This window comes from Natrix helvetica (genome assembly GCF_964273705.1).
Source record: "Natrix helvetica genome assembly, chromosome: 11".
NCBI lineage: Eukaryota > Metazoa > Chordata > Lepidosauria > Squamata > Natricidae > Natrix > Natrix helvetica.
In genome coordinates, this window is record NC_138562.1 from 7575791 (window position 1) to 7595912 (window position 20122).

At 37.3% G+C, this 20122-nt stretch overlaps 2 protein-coding genes across 3 annotated transcripts in view; one reads left to right on the forward strand and one right to left on the reverse strand.

Annotated features, from left to right (window-relative positions):
* The window catches only part of RAB39B (RAB39B, member RAS oncogene family), a 404112-nt gene that overhangs the window by 328200 nt on the left and 55790 nt on the right, over window positions 1–20122 (reverse strand). The window lies entirely within an intron of this gene.
* LOC309397759 (phosphatidylinositol-binding clathrin assembly protein-like) overlaps window positions 1–20122 on the forward strand; it is a 47773-nt gene that overhangs the window by 521 nt on the left and 27130 nt on the right. For both annotated transcript variants that reach the window (XM_081964067.1, XM_081964066.1), the window contains exons 2-8: window positions 11241–11383; window positions 13494–13569; window positions 15919–16021; window positions 16423–16516; window positions 16623–16734; window positions 18433–18539; window positions 19018–19059. In XM_081964067.1, coding sequence (XP_081820193.1) covers window positions 11241–11383; window positions 13494–13569; window positions 15919–16021; window positions 16423–16516; window positions 16623–16734; window positions 18433–18539; window positions 19018–19059 — 677 coding nt within the window. The remainder of the gene's footprint in view (window positions 1–11240; window positions 11384–13493; window positions 13570–15918; window positions 16022–16422; window positions 16517–16622; window positions 16735–18432; window positions 18540–19017; window positions 19060–20122) is intronic.

Consider the following 20122-nt stretch of genomic DNA (forward strand, 5'->3'; position numbering starts at 1 on the left):
GCCGAACACGCGTGTGCATTCTCCACGTTCCTCTACCCCGTGTCAGGGGCCCAGTGTGGGGTTCCAATAGCCGCACTCTCCGATTGTCCCCAGGGTTGGGTGGCGGCTCGTCCTGACCGGACTTAACCAGGGCTTAAGTCAGGCCCAGCGGCCGGACTTCTGCGTTTTGGGCCCCTGTCCAGAACAACGGCGGGGGGGGGGGGCTTGGACGGGGAGGGTGTTTCTGGAAAAGCTGTGGTTGGGCAACCCCCCCACCCCTCCCCCTCCACGGGCCAAGTGGATAAAATGGGTGAATTTAATTGAATTGAGTTCTTCATTGGCCAAGTGTGATTGGACACATAGGGAATTTGTCTTTGGTGCAGATGCTCTCAGTGGACATAAAAAGACATGAAAAGATACATTCCTCAAGAATCCTAAAGTACCACACTTAATGGTAGACACAGGGTACAAATAAGCAATCAGGAAACAATCATTATAAATCATAAGGATACAAAAGCAACAAAGTTACAGTCCTGCAGTCATAAGTGGGAGGAGATGGGTGATAGGAATGATGAGAAGACTAATACTAATAGTAATGCAGCCTTAGTGAATAGTTTGACAGTGGTGAGGGAATTATTTGTTTAGCAGAGTGATGGCGGGGGAAAACTGTCCTTGTGTCTAGTTGTATTGGTGTGCAGTGCTCTAAAGTATCGTTTTGAGAGTGGGAGTTGAAACAATTTATGTCCAGGATGTGAGGGGTCTGTAGAATTTTTCACAGCCCTCTTTTTGACTTCTTTTGTGTACAAGTCCTCAATGGAAGGCAGGTTGGTAGTAATTGTTTTTTCTGCAGTTCTGATTCTCCTCTGAAGTCCGTGTCTGTCTTGTTGGGTTGCAGAAGCAAACCGTGGCTAGGCTGCATGAACTGACAGAACAGCTTGGATGAGGGATCAAACCCAATTCTCCAATTTTGCAGGAAGGGTTCAGATTGAGTGTGTGACAGAGATTTTATTTTCCTCTTTTTCCTCAGCCCTGGAAGAGTTAATCTCTTCTCCTGTGGTCAGATGGTGAGGATTCCCCCTGATGTAATGACCTGCCGGCATCTGTAACTTCTCTGTCCTGGCTTGTTGGCATCTTAGGTTATGGTGCTTTGTTGGCATACCTTCTTTGGGCTGCATTGTCAATTGAGGGATATGATCTCTATTGTAGCAGTTGTCAAAATAGTATCTTGGTATGGAGCTATGCACCGTGGATGCATAGTGGCTAAGACGCTGAGCTTGTTGGTCAGAAAGGTTGGCGGTTCAAATCCCTAACACCGCGTAATGGAATGACTTGTCCCAGCTTCTGCCAACGTAGCAGTTCGAAAGCATGTAAAAATGCAAGTAGAAAAATAAGGACCACCTTTGGTGGGAAGGTAACAGCATTCTGTGCGCCTTTGGTATTGAGTCATGCTGGCCACATTACCACGGAAATGTCTTCAGGCAGTGCTGGCTCTTTGGCTTTGAAACGGAGATGAGCACTGCCCCCTAGAGTTGGGAACAACTAGCACATATGTGCTAGGGAAACCTTTACCTTTATAGAGCTATGCACACTACTAGACCATCTTTTCAGATCCAAATCACAATATGTCACATATAACTTCTTTTGGCGCTACCTCTACTTACCAACTTGGGAAGTAGTGTATGTGTTTGGCAGAAGGTTTTGTCTTAATTGTCAGCTAAAGAAAAGGGTGGATGGAAGGAAGCATCAGGTGATAAAGACTGCCTGGAGTCCTGAAGAGCTGATACCAGTTATTGAGGATCAGATAGAGCTCTGGGTTAAATGGAAAAATCAATGTTTGGGTTAATCAGATGGCTTCCAGTCCTTATCTTTCTTGGATGAGCCAAGTGCAAAGGTGATCAGCAAGGCTGCTTCACAGTTGGGGACAACAAAAGAAGTGCAGTTTGCCAGGCAGGGTCGATTAAATTTGCTGAAGCCACTTTTGGTATAAAACTGTGAGGAAGCATGATTAAACAAATGAGTTGTCACCACTTTGATGAGTCCTGGCCAGCCATTAGAGAAGGTTAAAGAGGAGGTGTGAATCAAGTTAAATGTTTCTGTCTTACGGAATCAGTAATATTGTGCTGCCATATAGAAGAACAACTATGTGTGTTAGGTTAATGGGGTGGATTGCTGTTTTAGCTTTGTTTAAAAAAGCAAACAAAATATATAAAACACAGCAACAGTTTTATTTTCTGAGTTTCTTCGTTTCCTACTGTTCTCTTTGTGCTACAAATAGGTATGCCTCTTCCAAGTAATTCAGATTTAAAATATGTCTTCTTTAAGTTTGAGTTACTTGGAAGAGGCGTGTTTATTTGTACCACAAAGGTACAAATAAACACGCCTCTTCCAAGTAACTCAAATTTAAAATGTAATCTTCTGTAAGAGATCTCAAGCAGGTCAAATAACTCTTGTCATAAAACAACTGCCTCCAAATAAAGGGAATTCTTGACCTAATGATCTGAGGTCTAAAGCCTTCTATTAACATGTCAACCAGATAAGATAAGGGAGGTTGGTTCTGGGCTTTCAGAGTTCATCAGTATAAATTCAGTTGTTCAGCCTTGCTTTACATATAGTGGTTAAATGGTCTTTTTGGAAGAAGAGTTTTTATTTTATGCTAGAAGGTTGCAGGAGAAAATGAAGTTTCTTGGAATCAATATGGAACTACTAAACCTAATGGCATTATTTATAAGATGGACAGTCAGTCAACTGTTTTGGCTGGATATTATGTTTTTCTCCAGGACCCAGTGTGGTAGACAGCTATTGTTGCTTAATAATATTAAAGCTTATATCACAAGATGTAGACTATTCCAAATAAATCTGCCATTGGCAATTTTGATGGTGATTTTGTGAATGCTGATGGCATTCAAGTGGTGTTCCAGTTGGTACTTTCTTTGGTTTGCCATAGTCCTCTATTTTGATCTGCAGGGGTGGGCTTTTTGCTATGTTGGGATTTGTCTCCAGCTTTTTTCTTCTGCAGTTTTCAGGTACTGCTACATTCACTATCCAGACTATTTTTTGTCTTAGCAATTGTTAAGTCTGTCATGTGGCATATGCTTATCTGTCCCAGAGCTCTTTGGCGTTTTCATTTTCTACTACTACTTCTACTTTGTGTTCTCACCAGCTCTTGCAGCCCTGTGGTATTTTGGGCAGATGTTCCAATGCACCATTGTTGTTACCTTTCTTATTCCGTTCTTTGTAACAAATCTTAGCAATGATCTTGCATTATTTTATTATGGTTGGTTGCAATCAACCACATATTTATACTGAATTTGGCATTTTTATCCAGCTATCACTATTATTATTTTTTCAAAGCTTCATTCTAGCTGCCTCTATGCAGTTATTTTGACAGCATTAAGAAAGTGGCTTAACCTTGCTTTAATCCAGAATGTTTTTGTTTATTTCCAAATGTAGCCAACAGCCTGGGATTCCCTGGTTAGCCCCATTCAAATGCTAACTGGGGCCAACCCTGCTTAGCTTCTAAGATTAAGCAAGGACAACTAATAAGCCAAAGATCTGAGCCCAATAATATTACTTTACAATTTAGTAAGCAGCATAGATAATAAATCATTGACTAATCAGGAATCTTCTAGTTGCTCTTTGGAATTATGCTGATATTAAATGCAGTTCCATGGCATGTACTTTTATTGAAACTCTCACTATTTCTGTATTTTCCTGTTATAATGGAGCAAAAGTTATAATGCAGCATTAAATTTGCATCACTTTGGCTTTCTAAAAAAGTGTTTATTTCATAGTACGAAACAGATTCTCATGTTTTGTTCTGCAAAAAGACACATTGGTAAGAAACATCTGCTTTTACTCTGATGTTGCACATAGAAATATGTACACTTTTATTTGTATTTATTTAAGGCTTACATTTATTTTGAGACAATACTACCTGTTCTATACTCTCCTAGCAACAAGTTTACTTTGTCACTAAAGCATGCATGCATCATCTGCAGTGGCAATTAGCAGTGCTAATATGAGATTGTCATTTCCTAACCTTTCAGCTTGCCTAACTGTTGCTGACTATCCAATTGTGATTGTTGTAATAGAAGATGCTAGCCTGGAAAAAACTACTTGACATATAGATGCATTATTTACTCTGGAGAACTATATCTATTTAAGCCGTACATGCTAATGTTTATTTACTTTCAGAAAGTAACAGAGATCAGTTGTTTAATTCTAGAAGGATAATTGTTGTAGGAGCAGCAAAATCTTATGGTACCTAAAAACCTATTGTTTCTTCAAATTCTTAAACTTGCTTGGACATTTCATAGTAGTGACTAACTACAACCCCAAGATATTTTTCATTTATAGTTTATTGAGATTTTGTATGTCTTCTGGTTTTTACTTCCTGTTCAGATGTCAGCTTAAAATCAGTAAACTCAATTGCACAAGGAAGTTAGGAAGTGAACAACATGATAGAGTTGTTCAATAACATTGAAAATAGTGATATTTTTAAAAATATAATAGATTAAATCTATTGCAGCACACAGAGTTGTTCCAATGAGTTCCACTACATTCATTTAAGCATTATGTCTATGCCATAGTGCAAAGAAAATTACATTCAAGAAGGCATGTGAAATGCTTGTTTGATTTCTGTTCAGCATGGTAGGAAAAATCTATACAATGCTGCTAAATTCACCCTGTTTCTTTTGTTTAGAAAATGTCTTATTTAATGGTGAAAATGTAAGGTAAGCTGATGTGATGTTGAATGACATCATTGGATGTACATAGTACAAAAAGGTTAACAAGTGCTGCCATGCTGGGTTCCTATACTTATGTTTAAAAAGTTTCCTGTACTGCTGCTTTTGTAGGCTTGAATTCCTTTTGCAGCACAGGGATAGAATAATATATATATTATATATTATATAATAATTATATATATTATATATTATATAATAATTATATTATAATTATATATATATATAATCATTGCCAGTGCTGTATTTAAATTCCTCCCTTCTCTCTGTTTCTGCTTATAACAGTAGCTAGGATTTATGAACATTCTTCATTTTTATAGCAATAAAAATGATTAAAATAGCATCCTGGAGGATATGTGAAAAGTAATATAATTTAAGAGCAGAAAGTAGGTTTTGATCAGAAGACAAACAAAATCCAGAATGCTCCCGTTCAATTCACTTCAGGTCATAGACTTTCAGATCATATACTAGCTGTCGTGCACATTAAGTATTGCTTCTGCATATTACATGTGAATTGATTTAAAGCTAGGGATTTATTATTTATAGCAGGGGCAAAAGTCTGATTAAACTGAGTATAATGTCCCAATATTTACTGTTGCATTTCCTAGTCGGTGGTTCACACTAGTTGCTTTAAATTATATTTTGTTTCATTCTTGCATCTTTGTTGCATTGTTTACATTTCAAGCTATCAATTTTCCCTAGGATTAGTATCCTAGCATTAATTGGGAAAATATAGAAGCCAGTAGTGCAAGCATGTATTTATTAAACAAATTGTGTTATGATTCAGTATGGTGATAAATCACAGTGGCTCCATTCGCATATTGTATTAGGCCAAACCAAATTAATTATGTTATGTCTTTCATGATATATATAAATCCATCCACATTAGGTGGGTTTACATATCTTACTAATGCATAATGTGGTTTCTTAGCATTTCAATTGTGCAAACCCTGACATTATCATTTGGCCCAATATAGGAGTTTAATCACTGTGGCTCAGCTGATGGTGGCCCAAAGAACAAAATAACAATACCACAGTGTGCTTTATATCGCAAAGTGTCTGCTACCTCTCAATTTGAGTGATTTAGAGAATTTATGTTTATATATGATACATATACAAACACATGCTCAAACTAGTGTTGAGTGCTTGCTTTTAGGATCATTGCTCAGGCATGCCAATTTTTCCTTCCTAGCCACTCTTTAGAACTTAAAAAAAAATTCAGCTACTCTTATAACTGCCACTTGTAAAACTTTTATTGCAACATAGAAAACTATTGTAAACCATAATCCACAGCCACAGCCCCATCCTTTCAGTGGATAACATTGACGGCACATTTTAAAAGGTTAAGAGTATGCCCGTGGGTGACTATCTAGGTTTGTTAAAAAGTGTGTTATTCTTAGAATAAGGGCATTTTAGTACCCAGTCATATCTTGCTGAGCTCCTGTATTTCTCCATATTGTCAGCAGTTCTCGATTTAATTCCTGACAAGATCAGAAATGAGTATTTATTATGATCTCTAGATATTAAAATTAAAGTGATCTATTGTTACCTCTCTTTAAATATGATGTAAATGTTTCAGAAGTCTTGGAATCTCACAGAACTCTTCATTTTTAATCAACACTTACCTATTTACGGATATTAATTATTGCTCATTAAACCATATATGGTTTGTATTCACCTCCCTTTCCACGATATTTCAATATGACATGGCAGTTAAAATGCTTACTAGAGTCAAATCAGCAAATCCCCTTACTTTGCTGTCAGTGGCAATTATATTTCTACTTGGATATTAAATAGAATTATTATTATTTTTTGCATGTTTCAGAAAAAATGATGCACCTTGAATCTACTCTGGTCTGTTTCTGATAATGCATGGGAATGTGTGTGTGAAGAAGGAGAACACATAATTATTAAGCCTGCCTTTTCTGCAAATGCGCAGAGTGACCTACATATTTTTTTTCCTTCAACACAACCTTGTGAGATAGATTTGACCAAGAGATAGTGGCTATGTTTGATCTGAGGTATGGTTTGCTAATTAACATTTCTGGATTTGCGTGCACAATGACCCAGAAATTAAATACCAGTCAGGATTCACACAATATGCTAGGCTAAGAGCCTGGCTGACCAGTCAGTAATTCAGTTAGTAGTGAAAACACAGCCAATGAGTGGCCAGTAAACGTGTCCAGTTGAAGGTCCCAAGTCATACTGCAGCAGAGATGGGATTCTGCTTTTTAAAAAAAAAGTTAACTCAGATTTATTGCTTGATAAAACTGTTCAGAAATCATGTCATCCACGAATGCAGTTCAGGCTAGTTGTCATGTTTTAGATAGGCATTTTTCACAGTTTCTTATCTGCTAGATGTGATGTTCACTAATCAATAATGTATTTTCAGTACAGAAGGTTTTGTAGTTTTCCTATTGTGATTGTGAATATCGGGCAGTTATGTTGATTTATTATAACAGCATTCTTGCTGGCTGGCAATCTTCACTTGCCAATGTTGGCTTTAGCTCAGGGGTGTCCAAACTTGGGAACTTTAAGACTTGTGGACTTCAACTCCCAGAATTCCCCAGCTAAAGTTCCCAAGTTTGGACACCCCTGCTTTAGCTACAGAGCAACGGTTTTAAAACCTTTTTAAAATAATAGTAATTGATAGTTCTCATTTTGCAGATTGCTTTACGCTGGAGAATAAAAGCTTCAAATCGATTCAATATCAAACTAACCTGCTTCATTCTAAGGCAGGCAGTGCAAATCAGCATATTCTACGTGGCTCAAGACTACAGGATAGCTTAATGTTATGAGCCAGCTGCTGGACAACAATGTCATACATCAGCAATGCTGTATCTGGGGATATAGTTACCACTTTTCCCAGGCAGTGGGGGTGGTAGACTTGCCACTTCTTGTGATGGCTTGCTTCTAATCTACATGTTTTGGGTTTTGCAAGCCAAGTGGTAATACCTAAACATTAGTTATACCTTGGGATTATCAGTAGTGCAGAAAAGTCTGCAGATTTATAGCTTGCATTTGGTAATAGAGGAAATCAGAATTGGATCATATCTTTAGTTACTCATAGGCAGGCTGGACAGGGAAACCACTGGATTCTTTTTGAAGAATAAGAGTATCTCTAATGCGATACTCAAAGGAGCCACTACTCCTTTGTGACGTAGAGGGAGTGGCCGAGTTAGATTGCCCAATTTTGCATTTCAGAGTGCTTGAATCTTGTTCCTTCTTGAAAACACATCATAATTGATGAATTAGGATTCAGACTCCATATTTTTTACCATCATTTTATGGTTCTATGACTATGAACCTTTAATATAAGCCTCCATTCTCAATTGCTTCATTGATTTCCCCACCCCACCCCCTAGGTTTAGCTTCAGCCTAGTGTCTATTGTGTAGATAACTATTATTAAAAGTCCATTGAGGCAACAGATATAAAATGTATAATAATGGACAGTCTTTGTGAAAAAAACTGAAAACACCCAGTGAATCAAAATCCTGGAAAGAAAAGAGATTCCTTATTGGTTGCAAAATCTGTTTTCTAGAAAAAATTATCAGGCCTTTTTATGAGATTTTAGGTTGAGACTTAAGAGGCAACAATTAATAAAAAATGCTATTTTAATGCAGCTTCTTATAATTCACAAAGCAGTACAAAATTATCATTGTAATGCAAACAATTATGATCTGAAATGAATGCAATTAATTACATTGCTTGTTATTGCAGTAGGAATACTGTATCTCCCCCCCCCCCCAAAGTCCAGTTTGCATATCTTCGGGCATTTCATCCAGTATCAACTACACAGATACAGTTTCTTGTTCCAGATATATGTATGTGAATGAATTGGATTGAACACTTCAGAAGGATAGACTAAATTTGTACTAGACCATGAGTTGGAAAGAGATGGAAGTATACTACTCTTCCATATATTGAATATATATAAGATTATATAAGATTCCATATAATCTTAAGTGGCTTGTATATTGACCCCTTAAGATTAGGGGTTAAGAGAAGGAATGTTTGATACTTTGATAGTCTGCAGAAATTCTTTATTGCTCTGTGGCTGTCATGGACTCTCATAGTCGGATTGAAGAACATTTGGAGGGCATCAGTGGGCCTGTACTTTCTCTGAAGGACAGGAATATTATCATTCATCTCTATGATGCAGACTTGCCTGTATGTGGTGAAGAATTACTGTACATGATATGCTGAGTCAGGTTGACAAACTAGCTGTAGAACATGGACAAAGATTAAGTTCATCTGCATCTATATTTTGGGCAGGACCATTTGCAGAAATGAAGCATTTAATTATTGTATCAACCAATTCCTATGTTGGCAAGCCATTCCTTTGTAATTTCCCAGGAACAGCAATATCAAGAAAATGGAAGTAGGAAATGATTTCCTACTCTTTATTTTATACAGGAAAATAAAGAGTAGGAAATTTCTAAGAAAATTGCCTGAGCAAATTGGGAATATTTGAGCTTGATCACACAAGTGGAAGAAAGTTGAATAATATAAAAAGAAATAAAATCAGGGTGATGTTTATTGTTTCAGAGGAACACAAAATTTGAATGCTTCCATATCCTGCTTGTTCATAGTGACAAAAATTCCAGGTGAGGAAAAGTGAAACAATATATTGTATTACAACCCCATTACAACTCCCATTTTTGAAGGAAATGGAGAATATAGGATAGCAAGGGAAAGATGGGAGATTTTATAATGTTATTCATGCCTTCTCAGGTTCCAGTAAAAATGCTAACCGGATCTTAGCTTGACTGTAGGACTGTTAGACCATTGAATGGGACGCCAGTACTATTAAAGATTTGCTCTGCTGTCCCATTGCCTGTCTGTCTGTTCTCTCTTGAGCTCTTTGAGTTTCCTGTCTATGTTACCAGGCAAAAAATCGTAGCTGTGAATCTTTGGGCCAACCTATGTTCATTTTCTGTTCATATTTCTCATCTGGTTTATCAGGTTACTGTATGCCAAACCTTTTTTGGCTGGGGTGCCGAAAGTGCACCGGCGTGTGGGCGGGCCCACACCCATAATTCAATCCCCCCTGTGCCCCCTACTCATGTCATACGACACCCCTGCTGCCCCCCCCGGCAGCGCATACACGTACGACCCGCCACCTCCTGAAGCCTGGGGAGGGTGAAAACTGTCTCCCCTGGAGGCCCTCTGGAAACGCACCATTTCTGAACTTCTGGTAGGCGCATTTTTCGCCCTCCCCATGTGTCAGAAATGGCTTCCCCCAGCCCTCCGGAGACCCTTCGAAGGCTGAAAATCAGCTGGCCAGCGCACACATGCATGCTGCAGCTGACCTAGGGCAACGGCTCGCTTGCCCTCAGAGATGGCTCCGCATACCACAGGTTCACCATCATGGCTATATGCTTTCTCTCTTCATCCTCATCTTTCATTTAAGGAGTCACATAGTTCTCCTTATTTTTGCTATAAAATAGTCTTCTAGGCCAATTTTATATTATTCCAAGGTAAGATCTCTATATGAACTAACAAATATCTATTAAGGAATTGGTTTTTTAAGCACACTGGAAATCTAATGCTATAATTAGTTTGAATTTAAGGAATCTGATTTTGCTGCAACAGGCTGCTATTTATATGTGAAATGATTGTAGGCAATCCAGCACTATTTGTATTTTCTCACTGCTTGTGGTTGTGCTATTTCTCTGCACATATTTTTCAAACCTGCCCAATTGCTTCCCATAAGATTTTAATCTATTTTTTAGCACATTCAAAAATGTTAGTGAATAACAATCCAAGAATCTTGAAGTACTGGAAGGGACTCCAGGCTCTGTTCCGCCCTCCAGTTTTGGCTAGATACATTATTTGAAGCTTTCTTCTACGTGTCAGCAAGGATATTCTCTATTTCTAATCCTGTCATGCTCTGAACACAACTTGCCACTTCTGATTTGGTAAAACCTTTATTTTAGATGTCTACATCAGTTCCTGTTTGTAAAGGATGGACAGATGTGTCTGCTTGATTCAGCAAGCTTCATTTTTACCAGAGAACCAAATTGATGCTGCAAAAGAAAGTTGCTTGATACTAAAGATGTAGAATCATAATGAAACATTTAGAAAATGTTTAATGTAATTTCATATGCAAGAAACTTTCCCCAGTTAATGTGTGAAAGGTGAAGAACACAAGTAGTACTTGTTTAGCCATCACAATCCGTATGGGCAATTTGATCGTTAAGCAAAGCAGTCACTAAGTGAAACTACAACTGCCTTTGATGTTGCTTCAGCTTTCTTTTGCTTTACAGACCTGGAAAGGTCATAACTACGAGGAATAATCTTAAAGTTACGTTTTTCATCACTGTTGTAACTGCTAAATGAGGACTACTACTAGTCGGTTGACTACAAGAGTAAAGTTTAGGATTCCAGAATACTCTTGAACATATCCCCTTTTTGAGTGTTTGTTGGTATAAAAAAATCACCTTGTGAGACTGGCGGCAAAAAAATTGATAAATAAATAAAAATATTTATTAAAACTTCTTGTTTTTGAATTTCAGATTTAATTCAATGCACAAATGAGATGAATGTGAATATTCCACAATTAGCAGATACGCTTTTTGAGAGGACGGCAAACAGTAGCTGGGTAGTAGTGTTCAAAGCTCTAATTACAACGCACCACCTCATGATGTATGGAAATGAGGTAAGAAAGCAGCATTTTGCAATACAGTTTCATTTCAAAATGGGAAGGGTTTTCAGAATAAGTGCCTGGTGAATTTCCAAAGGACAAGTGTAGTAGAGACATCAAGAACTTCAGGAGGAATTGCATAACTAGCTTCTTATTAGAAAGCAAATACTGGCATATAAAGTTACATTATTCGTTTCTTCTCCCCGCCCCCCCCCCCCCCCCAATTATTGAGTGAGTAATGTGTTAAATGAAATGCTTACACAAGTGCTGGTATAATTTCTAAATCCTATGTTCTCTTGAGATTCTGGCCTGGCAGGTTTTAGTTTTGCCCTTAAAAGTTCAAGAGTTGCATTGCCACCTTGCCATTTAACACCATTGTGCCTGTTAGCATTTGACTGTTTCAGACTTCTTGGGGAGTCTGAACAAGAATGAGTTGGAATATACATCCCAAGCTCACTTTGTGGTGAAACTGAACAATGCACTTTCCATTGTTGTCTGATTACCAGTCCTTTAGCCCCAAAGTGTGTTTATGCTATTTTGAGAAGACATTTTTCTCATAATATCTACCAGTTCCACTCTTACCATGCAAAAAATGTCTCCCCTTGATTTGAAAAACAGAGTGATATTTGCTTTACTAGTTTTTACAGGATCAAGACAATCCTGCCTCAGATAAATATGGCAGATTTTCCTGAAAGGGTTTATAGTTTTCAGATGAAGGAAGCGATCGTGTTTCCCCGAAAATAAGACAGGGTCTTGTTTTCTTTTAATCCCCGAAATAAGCGCTTGGTCTTCTTTTCGGGAAGGTCGTCTTATTTTTGAGGTGCAGGAGGTGGCGAGCGTGGTCACCTCATGGCTGCTGCTGCGTTGCAATATTTTCAGGGAGGGCTTATTTTAGCGCATGTGCTCAAAAGCCCCATTGGGCTTATTATCTGGGGAGGTCTTATTTTCAGGGAAACGGGGTAATAGAATGGAAACCAAAGCTAAAAAAAAAAATCCCATATCTTACAATTGGAAGAATCCCAAAGGACAATGAGATCATAACTTGCTAGTTGTGTCACCTTGCAGCAATTAAAGCATTAAGATTAGAATGTCTTCGCCTTCTACTAGCTCTGTTTGTCTATTACGTGTAGATGTAAATCTTGCTTAGTTGTCAAGAGAATAATTTCAGAATAGTATGTATGTCTTCTTTATAACCACGATATGTGAGATGCGTGCAGAATGAGCAATGTGCAATTGAATTTTGCTTCTCTTTTCCCTTTTCCATGGAACTATTTGTAAACTCGAGTTGCTATGAAATGCATTGGATATCAGTTTCTCTTACATCATTCTGCTCCACTTTTGCCTCTCTGGTTAGTGATTGCAAAATTGTAACTATTAATAGATATAATTGGTTTGCCTTAATACACTGATTCTCAACCTTTCCAATGCCGCAACCCTTTAATACAGTTCCTCATGTTGTGGTGACCCCCAACCATAAAATTGGTGTCTCGGTTCATGGCCATCAAAAATATGTGTTTTCCAATGGTCTTAGGCAACCCCTGTGAAAGGGTTGTTCGACCCCCAAAGGGGTCCCAACCCAAAGGTTGAGAAGCACTGCCTTAGTAAAAGCAAGAAATTGTTCTTGTTTAGGTGATCGAGGAACTATACGTAGTTCTCAACTTACAACAGTTCACAGTGATTGTTCAAAGTTACAACAGCACTGAAAAAAGTGACTTATGTTTTTCACAGTTACAGTCTTTGCAGCATCCCCATGATCATGTGATCAAAATTCAGATACTTGGCAACTCTTTCATAGAGTTGCAGTGTCCCAGGGTTATCTGATCACTTTTTTGTAACCTTCTGACAATGGTCAGCAAAGTCAATGGGGAAGCCAGATTCACTTAACCAAGTTACTTACATATCAACTGCAGTGATTTACTTGACAACTGTGGCAAGAAATGTAAAATGGGGCAAAACTCACATCACAAATTCTCATTTGATAACATAAATTTGGGGCTCAATTGTGATCGTAAGTGTATCACCTACATACTTGCTTAGAAATTAGCAATATAAAATATTTCTATAGAAAGATAATCCGAAGAAAGATAATAAAAAATAATCTGAATTCTGGTTCATTTGTTCACAGCGCTTTATTCAATACTTGGCATCTCGAAATACATTATTTAATCTCAACAATTATCTGGATAAAAGTGCCATGCAGGGTAAGGATTCTTTTTCTTTTTTAAAAAATAAATTTGGATTTATATTCTGTATTTAAATTGAATCGTATTTGATTAGCCTGTTATGTTTCTTTATCTTGGTGAGATTTTTGTTAGTGATAATGAAAACAGTGATTTCTCAGATGATTGATGCTTTAAAGGTGAGCATCGAATTTTCAGCAGTCAAATCTTCTAACTTGAGGAAAGGAATTTTTTAGGGCCAGGCACAGCATCCTTCCATCATTGTTATTACCTGGCACGTATGCCAACAATCTCCTTGCCTTGGGAAATTGGGACAATTCAACATCTTCTTACAGTAGCTTTTATAAGGATCTTCAAAAGGACACAATAATCCCTCTTTTACTACTTAAGTGCCCCTGGGGAACAGACCATTTATATGCTCACTTTTTATTTTACAGTCTCAATCTGTGAAACCACCTACGCACTAGACAAAATTTATTGTAGTAGCAGTTCAATTGAGGCAACAATTAACATGAACATGTCCTTTACTTTTTAACTGATGGGTTTTATTTGCTTGTATATTGCTGATCTCTGTAAATAAAGAATTTGTTTTGAAATTGTAAGCAACTTGTCAGAGTGTCAATCACTAAAATACCAGCTTATTGATGATTTACAAGCTGAATAATGAGGACATAAATTGTTCTAAAACAACTCCTTAAAGTGTTGTTGGCTTTTATTTAACGAGGTAATACTGCCATTCATAGGGACTACATCAATTAGCTAGTACCAAGAGCTTTGCAAGTTGAAGCAATTGGACGACGGATATTCCAAGGAACTGGAATTAATTTGGATCCCAATACATCCAGAAGAATTGTTATAAGAAGGCTTTTGAAGGGATTTGAAAAGGTTCCGTGAAAGGGGAGTGAATGTACATGCCAGAGACCAAGAAACAGATGAATAGATATGTTCCTTGGAACCTCTAAAGATAAAGAGAGGACAGAATATCTCCCACATGCCCTCTGGATGGCTACTTCATGTCAGGAAACTGTAGGACAGTAGCCTCCTGTGAATTTGAGCATCAGGAGACAATGGTGTTGGCCATCTTGCTTGCAACTGCAGTGGAGATTTTAAAAGGATAGTTAACAAACCTCACTTTCTAATCAATTTCAGAAATTGCTTATTAACTACTTCTGAACTATTAAAGATATTTAGAATGACAATGTCTACCTTTAATTCTGAATAAAAGAACATTTTAATCATAAGCTTAAGAACTTAAAGAATCTGAAAGAAATAGCAAAAAGCTAAATAAGATTTCAATCTTAAGTTATCAACAGACTAAAAACAGATAAATTTGGAATATTGAAGTTTTTATAACAAGATATCGGAATTAATTATAAAGAACACAAACCTTCTGGAAAACAAATCCTATAACATATTTCATGATTTCAAAAACAACACTAGAATGAACTAAAGATTTGGGCTATAGGAAAGATACGTAGGTTTTCATGATGGTGGAAAATATAATAAAATTGAAATATTGAAGGAGAGTCGAAGAATGGAATCGGAAAATTGTAGCTATAATATCAACATTGAATAAGTAATTATGTTTGCTTCTATGGATAGACTATAGTATAGTAAAAGATGTTACTGAAGCAATGTCAGATATAGAATAATTTTTATTTGATAAGAGAGGAATGGTTTCAAAAATTAATTTAGACTGACAAGCGAAGAGAACAATTTAGGAAAGAATGTTTCACTGGATCTACTGGCTCACGCTTTAAATTTAAAAGGAAGGGCAAATGACAAGAGAGTGACCTGAATAGAATTTTCCTGTTGGATTTACAGAAGAGGCTTCTTAAAGATTTTAAGTACCCCGTGTAGTGGGACAAAGAAGAAATGAAGAGTAATCAAATTCTATGACAATATTTGAATGAACGAAAGATTAAAACTTAGAAGTGAAATAAATTAATAGAAAGTCCGTTGATTTGATTAAGGTTGAAATTCAATACTTTGTAACTTGTGGCTATCTTTTATGAACTTTGTGCTTCTACCAGGATTGAAAAGATTATGCTTTATATATTTGTTTATAGTTAAGATATAGCTTGAAGAAATAAATGTAACTTTAGAAAGGATGAAGAGTTATTAATTTTTTTTATACTCGTGATGAACCTATGAAGCAATTTTTTAATATGTTTCTTTTTCTTTATTCTGACTTACCTATTTTTCCTTGCCTTTTTTTACTCCCAATTTCTCTCCTTTTCTTTTAGTTTGTATTATATCTGGCTATTATAGTAAAAAAAACCACTCTGAATTATTTTTAATGCAGAAGAAAACTAATATGAATGTAAAAATAAATAAAAAATGTCTAACTAAAAATTTCTTTATTTTCAGGCTATGATATGTCTACCTTCATCAGACGATATAGCAGATACTTGAATGAAAAAGCACTTTCTTATAGACTTGTAGCCGTTGATTTCACCAAAATGAAAAGGGGGTAAGGCTCACTTGGATTGTCCTGCTGTTGTATTTGGCAGTCAGATGTTTAGTGGAACCAGCTTAAAGGAAATACTTTACCTAGAGAATACCAAAAAAAATATTCAAATTGCTACATCAATTTAAAGTATTTACTGTTTTCAGTTAACCTTTTCTGAATTTTGAACACAGGTATAACATTACTAGGAAATATTTCTTAAAGAGATTCGATAATGTGATTTGAAAAATGAAAAAAAATCCCTTTCTTTGCCTATTTTTCTACTTGATTTCGGAAGTCATACTCATGTACATATGCTGAAAGGAGCAGTTTTAGCAGACTGACACATAGGGTGCAATTTTGTGGTGCTGCAACCATTATTCTGATAAACCTCTCAAATATATTTTCCCATTATGTCTTTGAAGGATTGATGGTGTGATGAGGACAATGAATACTGAAAAACTTTTGAAAACCCTGCCAATTATTCAGAATCAGCTGGATGCACTTCTTGATTTTGATGTAAGTTTAGGAATTGCTCTTTACTGCTATAAAACTTATCCAAGGGAATGAAGGAATGTTTTTTATTCCACGTTTTAACTCTTCATTTTCCCTGTTTTGTATGCAGGCAAACCCAAATGAACTAACCAATGGAGTAATCAATGCTGCCTTCATGCTCCTCTTTAAAGATTCCATTAGGCTTTTTGCAGCCTATAATGAGGGGATCATTAACCTACTAGGTATGTGAAATAAAAATAATTTTAAAATGGAGACATGTAAATATACGTATGTGGTTTTTTAAATATTTTCACATCAAAAATATTCTATTTTTTGGTTTAGTTTGTCTTATTTCTCAATTTGTTTCTCTCACACACACATATGTCTCTTGGCCAACATATAATACCTTTGCTGATAAGCTTCTCTGCTGCATTTTTTTCCAACATCCGCATACAGCTTCCTTTGCCTTATATCTGTAATATGTTAGAATTGCTTTTTTTTTTATAAAAAAAAAAAACCACTACTAATTATACAGCTTTGACCAGCTGGGATGTTAAAATGTTCCATAACACTTCAGCAGCTTAACTAGTTCTCAAGGAACGTACACTTCACTTACCAAAATAAACAACTACAGAAGTTTCTAGAGTTGCAATTTGTACTGTTTGTTATTTCCTGGTATTAAATTAATCTGAATTTTGGAAGTGAGAGTGGGGATAAATTGACAAAAGTGTAAGCAATGTGGTAAAGCAAACCATGTGTGAACCAACTAATTACGTTTAATGAAATTAAGACTGAAATTATGTGTACCACACACGGTTTGGAGGAAATAGCAACTTGATTCTTGGTATATCAATGCAGACCAAATTCTTAGAGTATTCTGAATGTAGATACAACTTCTTGGGACCATCCTAATCTCCATAGTAATGATAAAATTGTGGAAATTTGCATTAATCCATAACTATGAAAAAGGGCTTGTGTGGCTCAGAAGATGCTGAAGAGTTAGTACAAATTCTCATTAAACATCACTAAAGACTCCTGGAGAATAAATTGATTGACATCTCACCAACTCCCCTCTCCAGCCATGCAGAGTGCCATTCACTGGCATTTGGAAGGCGCCAAGGTGCGGTAGCCAGGCGGCGGTGAACAGGCGCTCACGTGGCTTGGCGATACCCCTAGGTCAGTGAATGGCGCTGTGCCCGGCTGCAAAGGGGGTTTGCCGGGTAGCTGCTCGTGAGCGTGGTCGCTTCATGGCTGTTGTGTTGTGCTACTGCAACAACGCAACACAGCCATTCGCCCATGAGGCTGTGCCCACCTCTTTGGGAGCCCGCTCGCAAGAGAGCAGCCGCTCGGGCAACCCCCGTCTTCAGCTGGGCACAGTGCTGCTCACCAACCTAGCGGTATCCCGAAGGCACCAAGCAATGCGATCACCTTTGCCTCCCCCCAGGTTCCCACGGCTTGGCACCTTCGGGATACTGCTAGGTTGGTGAGCGGCGCTCTGCCTGGCTGGAGGTGAGGGGTTGTCCAGGGGGCTTATATGGGGGGGGCTTATATTTATGCCCACCAGAAAAATGTGGCATGGCTGTATTATGAGGACATGTCGTATTTTCGGGGAAACAGTACAGTTGTAGTAGCCTGACTGTAATCTCCCGGACTTGCAATGCCAAAGCTTTTTCTAACATTGCAATTATTAATTTGTTGTCTGACAGATAAAAGTCTTTTCTAAAACTTTTCATTTACAGGCGGTTTTTATTTTTCCTCAATAATAAAATGCGAGAGCTTGTAGCCCCATAGTAAGAAAAAAAAAAGGCAGATTCTTATATGTTAATCAAGCACTTGGTTAGGATGTATTTTATTTTCTCATATTATTAAACCCCTAATAAAATACATATGCTTGGAGCCTTTTTATTTACAATATCTTTTCTTTGAATTTTATGCTTCAGAAAAATATTTTGATATGAAGAAGAACCAGTGCAAAGAAGGTCTGGATATTTACAAAAAGTTTTTAGCCAGAATGACCAAACTATCAGAATTCCTCAAAGTGGCAGAGGTAAATAAATCCAGTCACATCAGCAGTACTTCATTTAGCTTTTCTGTACTGGTACAGTAATAAGTGCATGATTGTAGTTCTTGCCTCATAATTTCCTGCAAACGTAGGTTTTATGTGGTTGTTGAATGTAAATGTCAGCGAAATCATTTCCAGTTTAAAGGGGTATTTTGATCGTCTGATTTCTATTAATTGTAATTAAGAGATGTCTGTGCTGAGGTATTTACTGAAGTTGTTTTTCCAAGTGGTGTCAAAAATTCTCACAAGCTATTTTTGCTGTTTCCGGTATTTGAAATGGAGCAACACTTAATATTAAAATTTATGGTGGAATTTAGTGGCATTTAGAATTGTACCAGTTCAGAAAGCAGTCCGTGTCCTCCCTGGTCCCTTAGCTTTATGTAGACATTCAGGTCCACAGTTCTTTCTTTTCATTGCCACTGCATGTAGTAATGTACATTTTTTCCCTTTTTTGTGAACCCAGCAAGTTGGAATTGATCAGGGTGACATTCCAGATCTTACTCAGGTCAGTGTACATTTCATATTAATTTAATCCCAATCCTTTGTGCATTTGTGCTTTTAACAGTGAGTGCTCCATTCTGTACATTCTGAGAATTCATTTTCTTCCATATATATTATATATGGAAATAAGTGTCATTTTTTTAACCTGTAACCTTTGTGTGTTTGATCTGTAACAAGTTTTTTAAAAGTATTTTCATGAGCTCTCTGTAGATCTTGTTACTAAAGATTGAGGGATATACGTACATACATATTGCCCTATACTGTACATTACAACCAGACTGTTTTGCTGAAATCCATACTGTGGATTAACCATCTTCTTTATTAACCTTCTTCTCCAATTTCATCACCTTGAGGACAGTGCCTTAACGCTCCCCTGCTTAACAATGAGGGAGATGTGGTAGTTCAGTGGTTAGCCCATGTAATGGAGGTGCAGAGGTTCATAGCTTCAGTTATCTCTTTTAAGAAGTGCTCATGGGAAACATTTCTATCCTTGATAACTGATGCTGAATGGACTGTATAATGTAGTCTTTATGTTGCTGCTGTGTCTTCCTGGTAGATGATAGATCTAAGATTTCTTAGTGTTCCTTCTGTGATGCTATTGGTATTAATACATTGGGCTGAAGAAACTTCTTGGATAAGAGGCGAAACATTTTCAAGGCAAACCTAAGAAAGCCCCGTTGCCTTTTGAAAAGGCACCTTTGGGATGATTCTACTCCGAAGATTCCAGTACTAGGACTTGTCTTAGTTTGGCTGAGAGAGAACAGGCTTAAAATGAACTTCCTGACAAGACATAGTGGCTGTGGGAGAGTGGTTGCTCAGATGTCAGAGATTCTCCATCTTTGGTTATGAATAGGGTGTCGCTTTCCATCCAAGACAGGTGCACAATTTGGGAGTCAAAATTCCTGTTCAATGAGCACATGGTAGCTGTAGCCAGAAGAGCTATTGCACCGATTCATCTGGTGTAGCAATCGTGCCCTTTCTTGGACGTGTCCCTTGTCACAGTCGCTCATCTTCTGCTGTGACCTCAGGTGGCTACCCTCGAAGACTACTCAGAAACTACAGGTGGT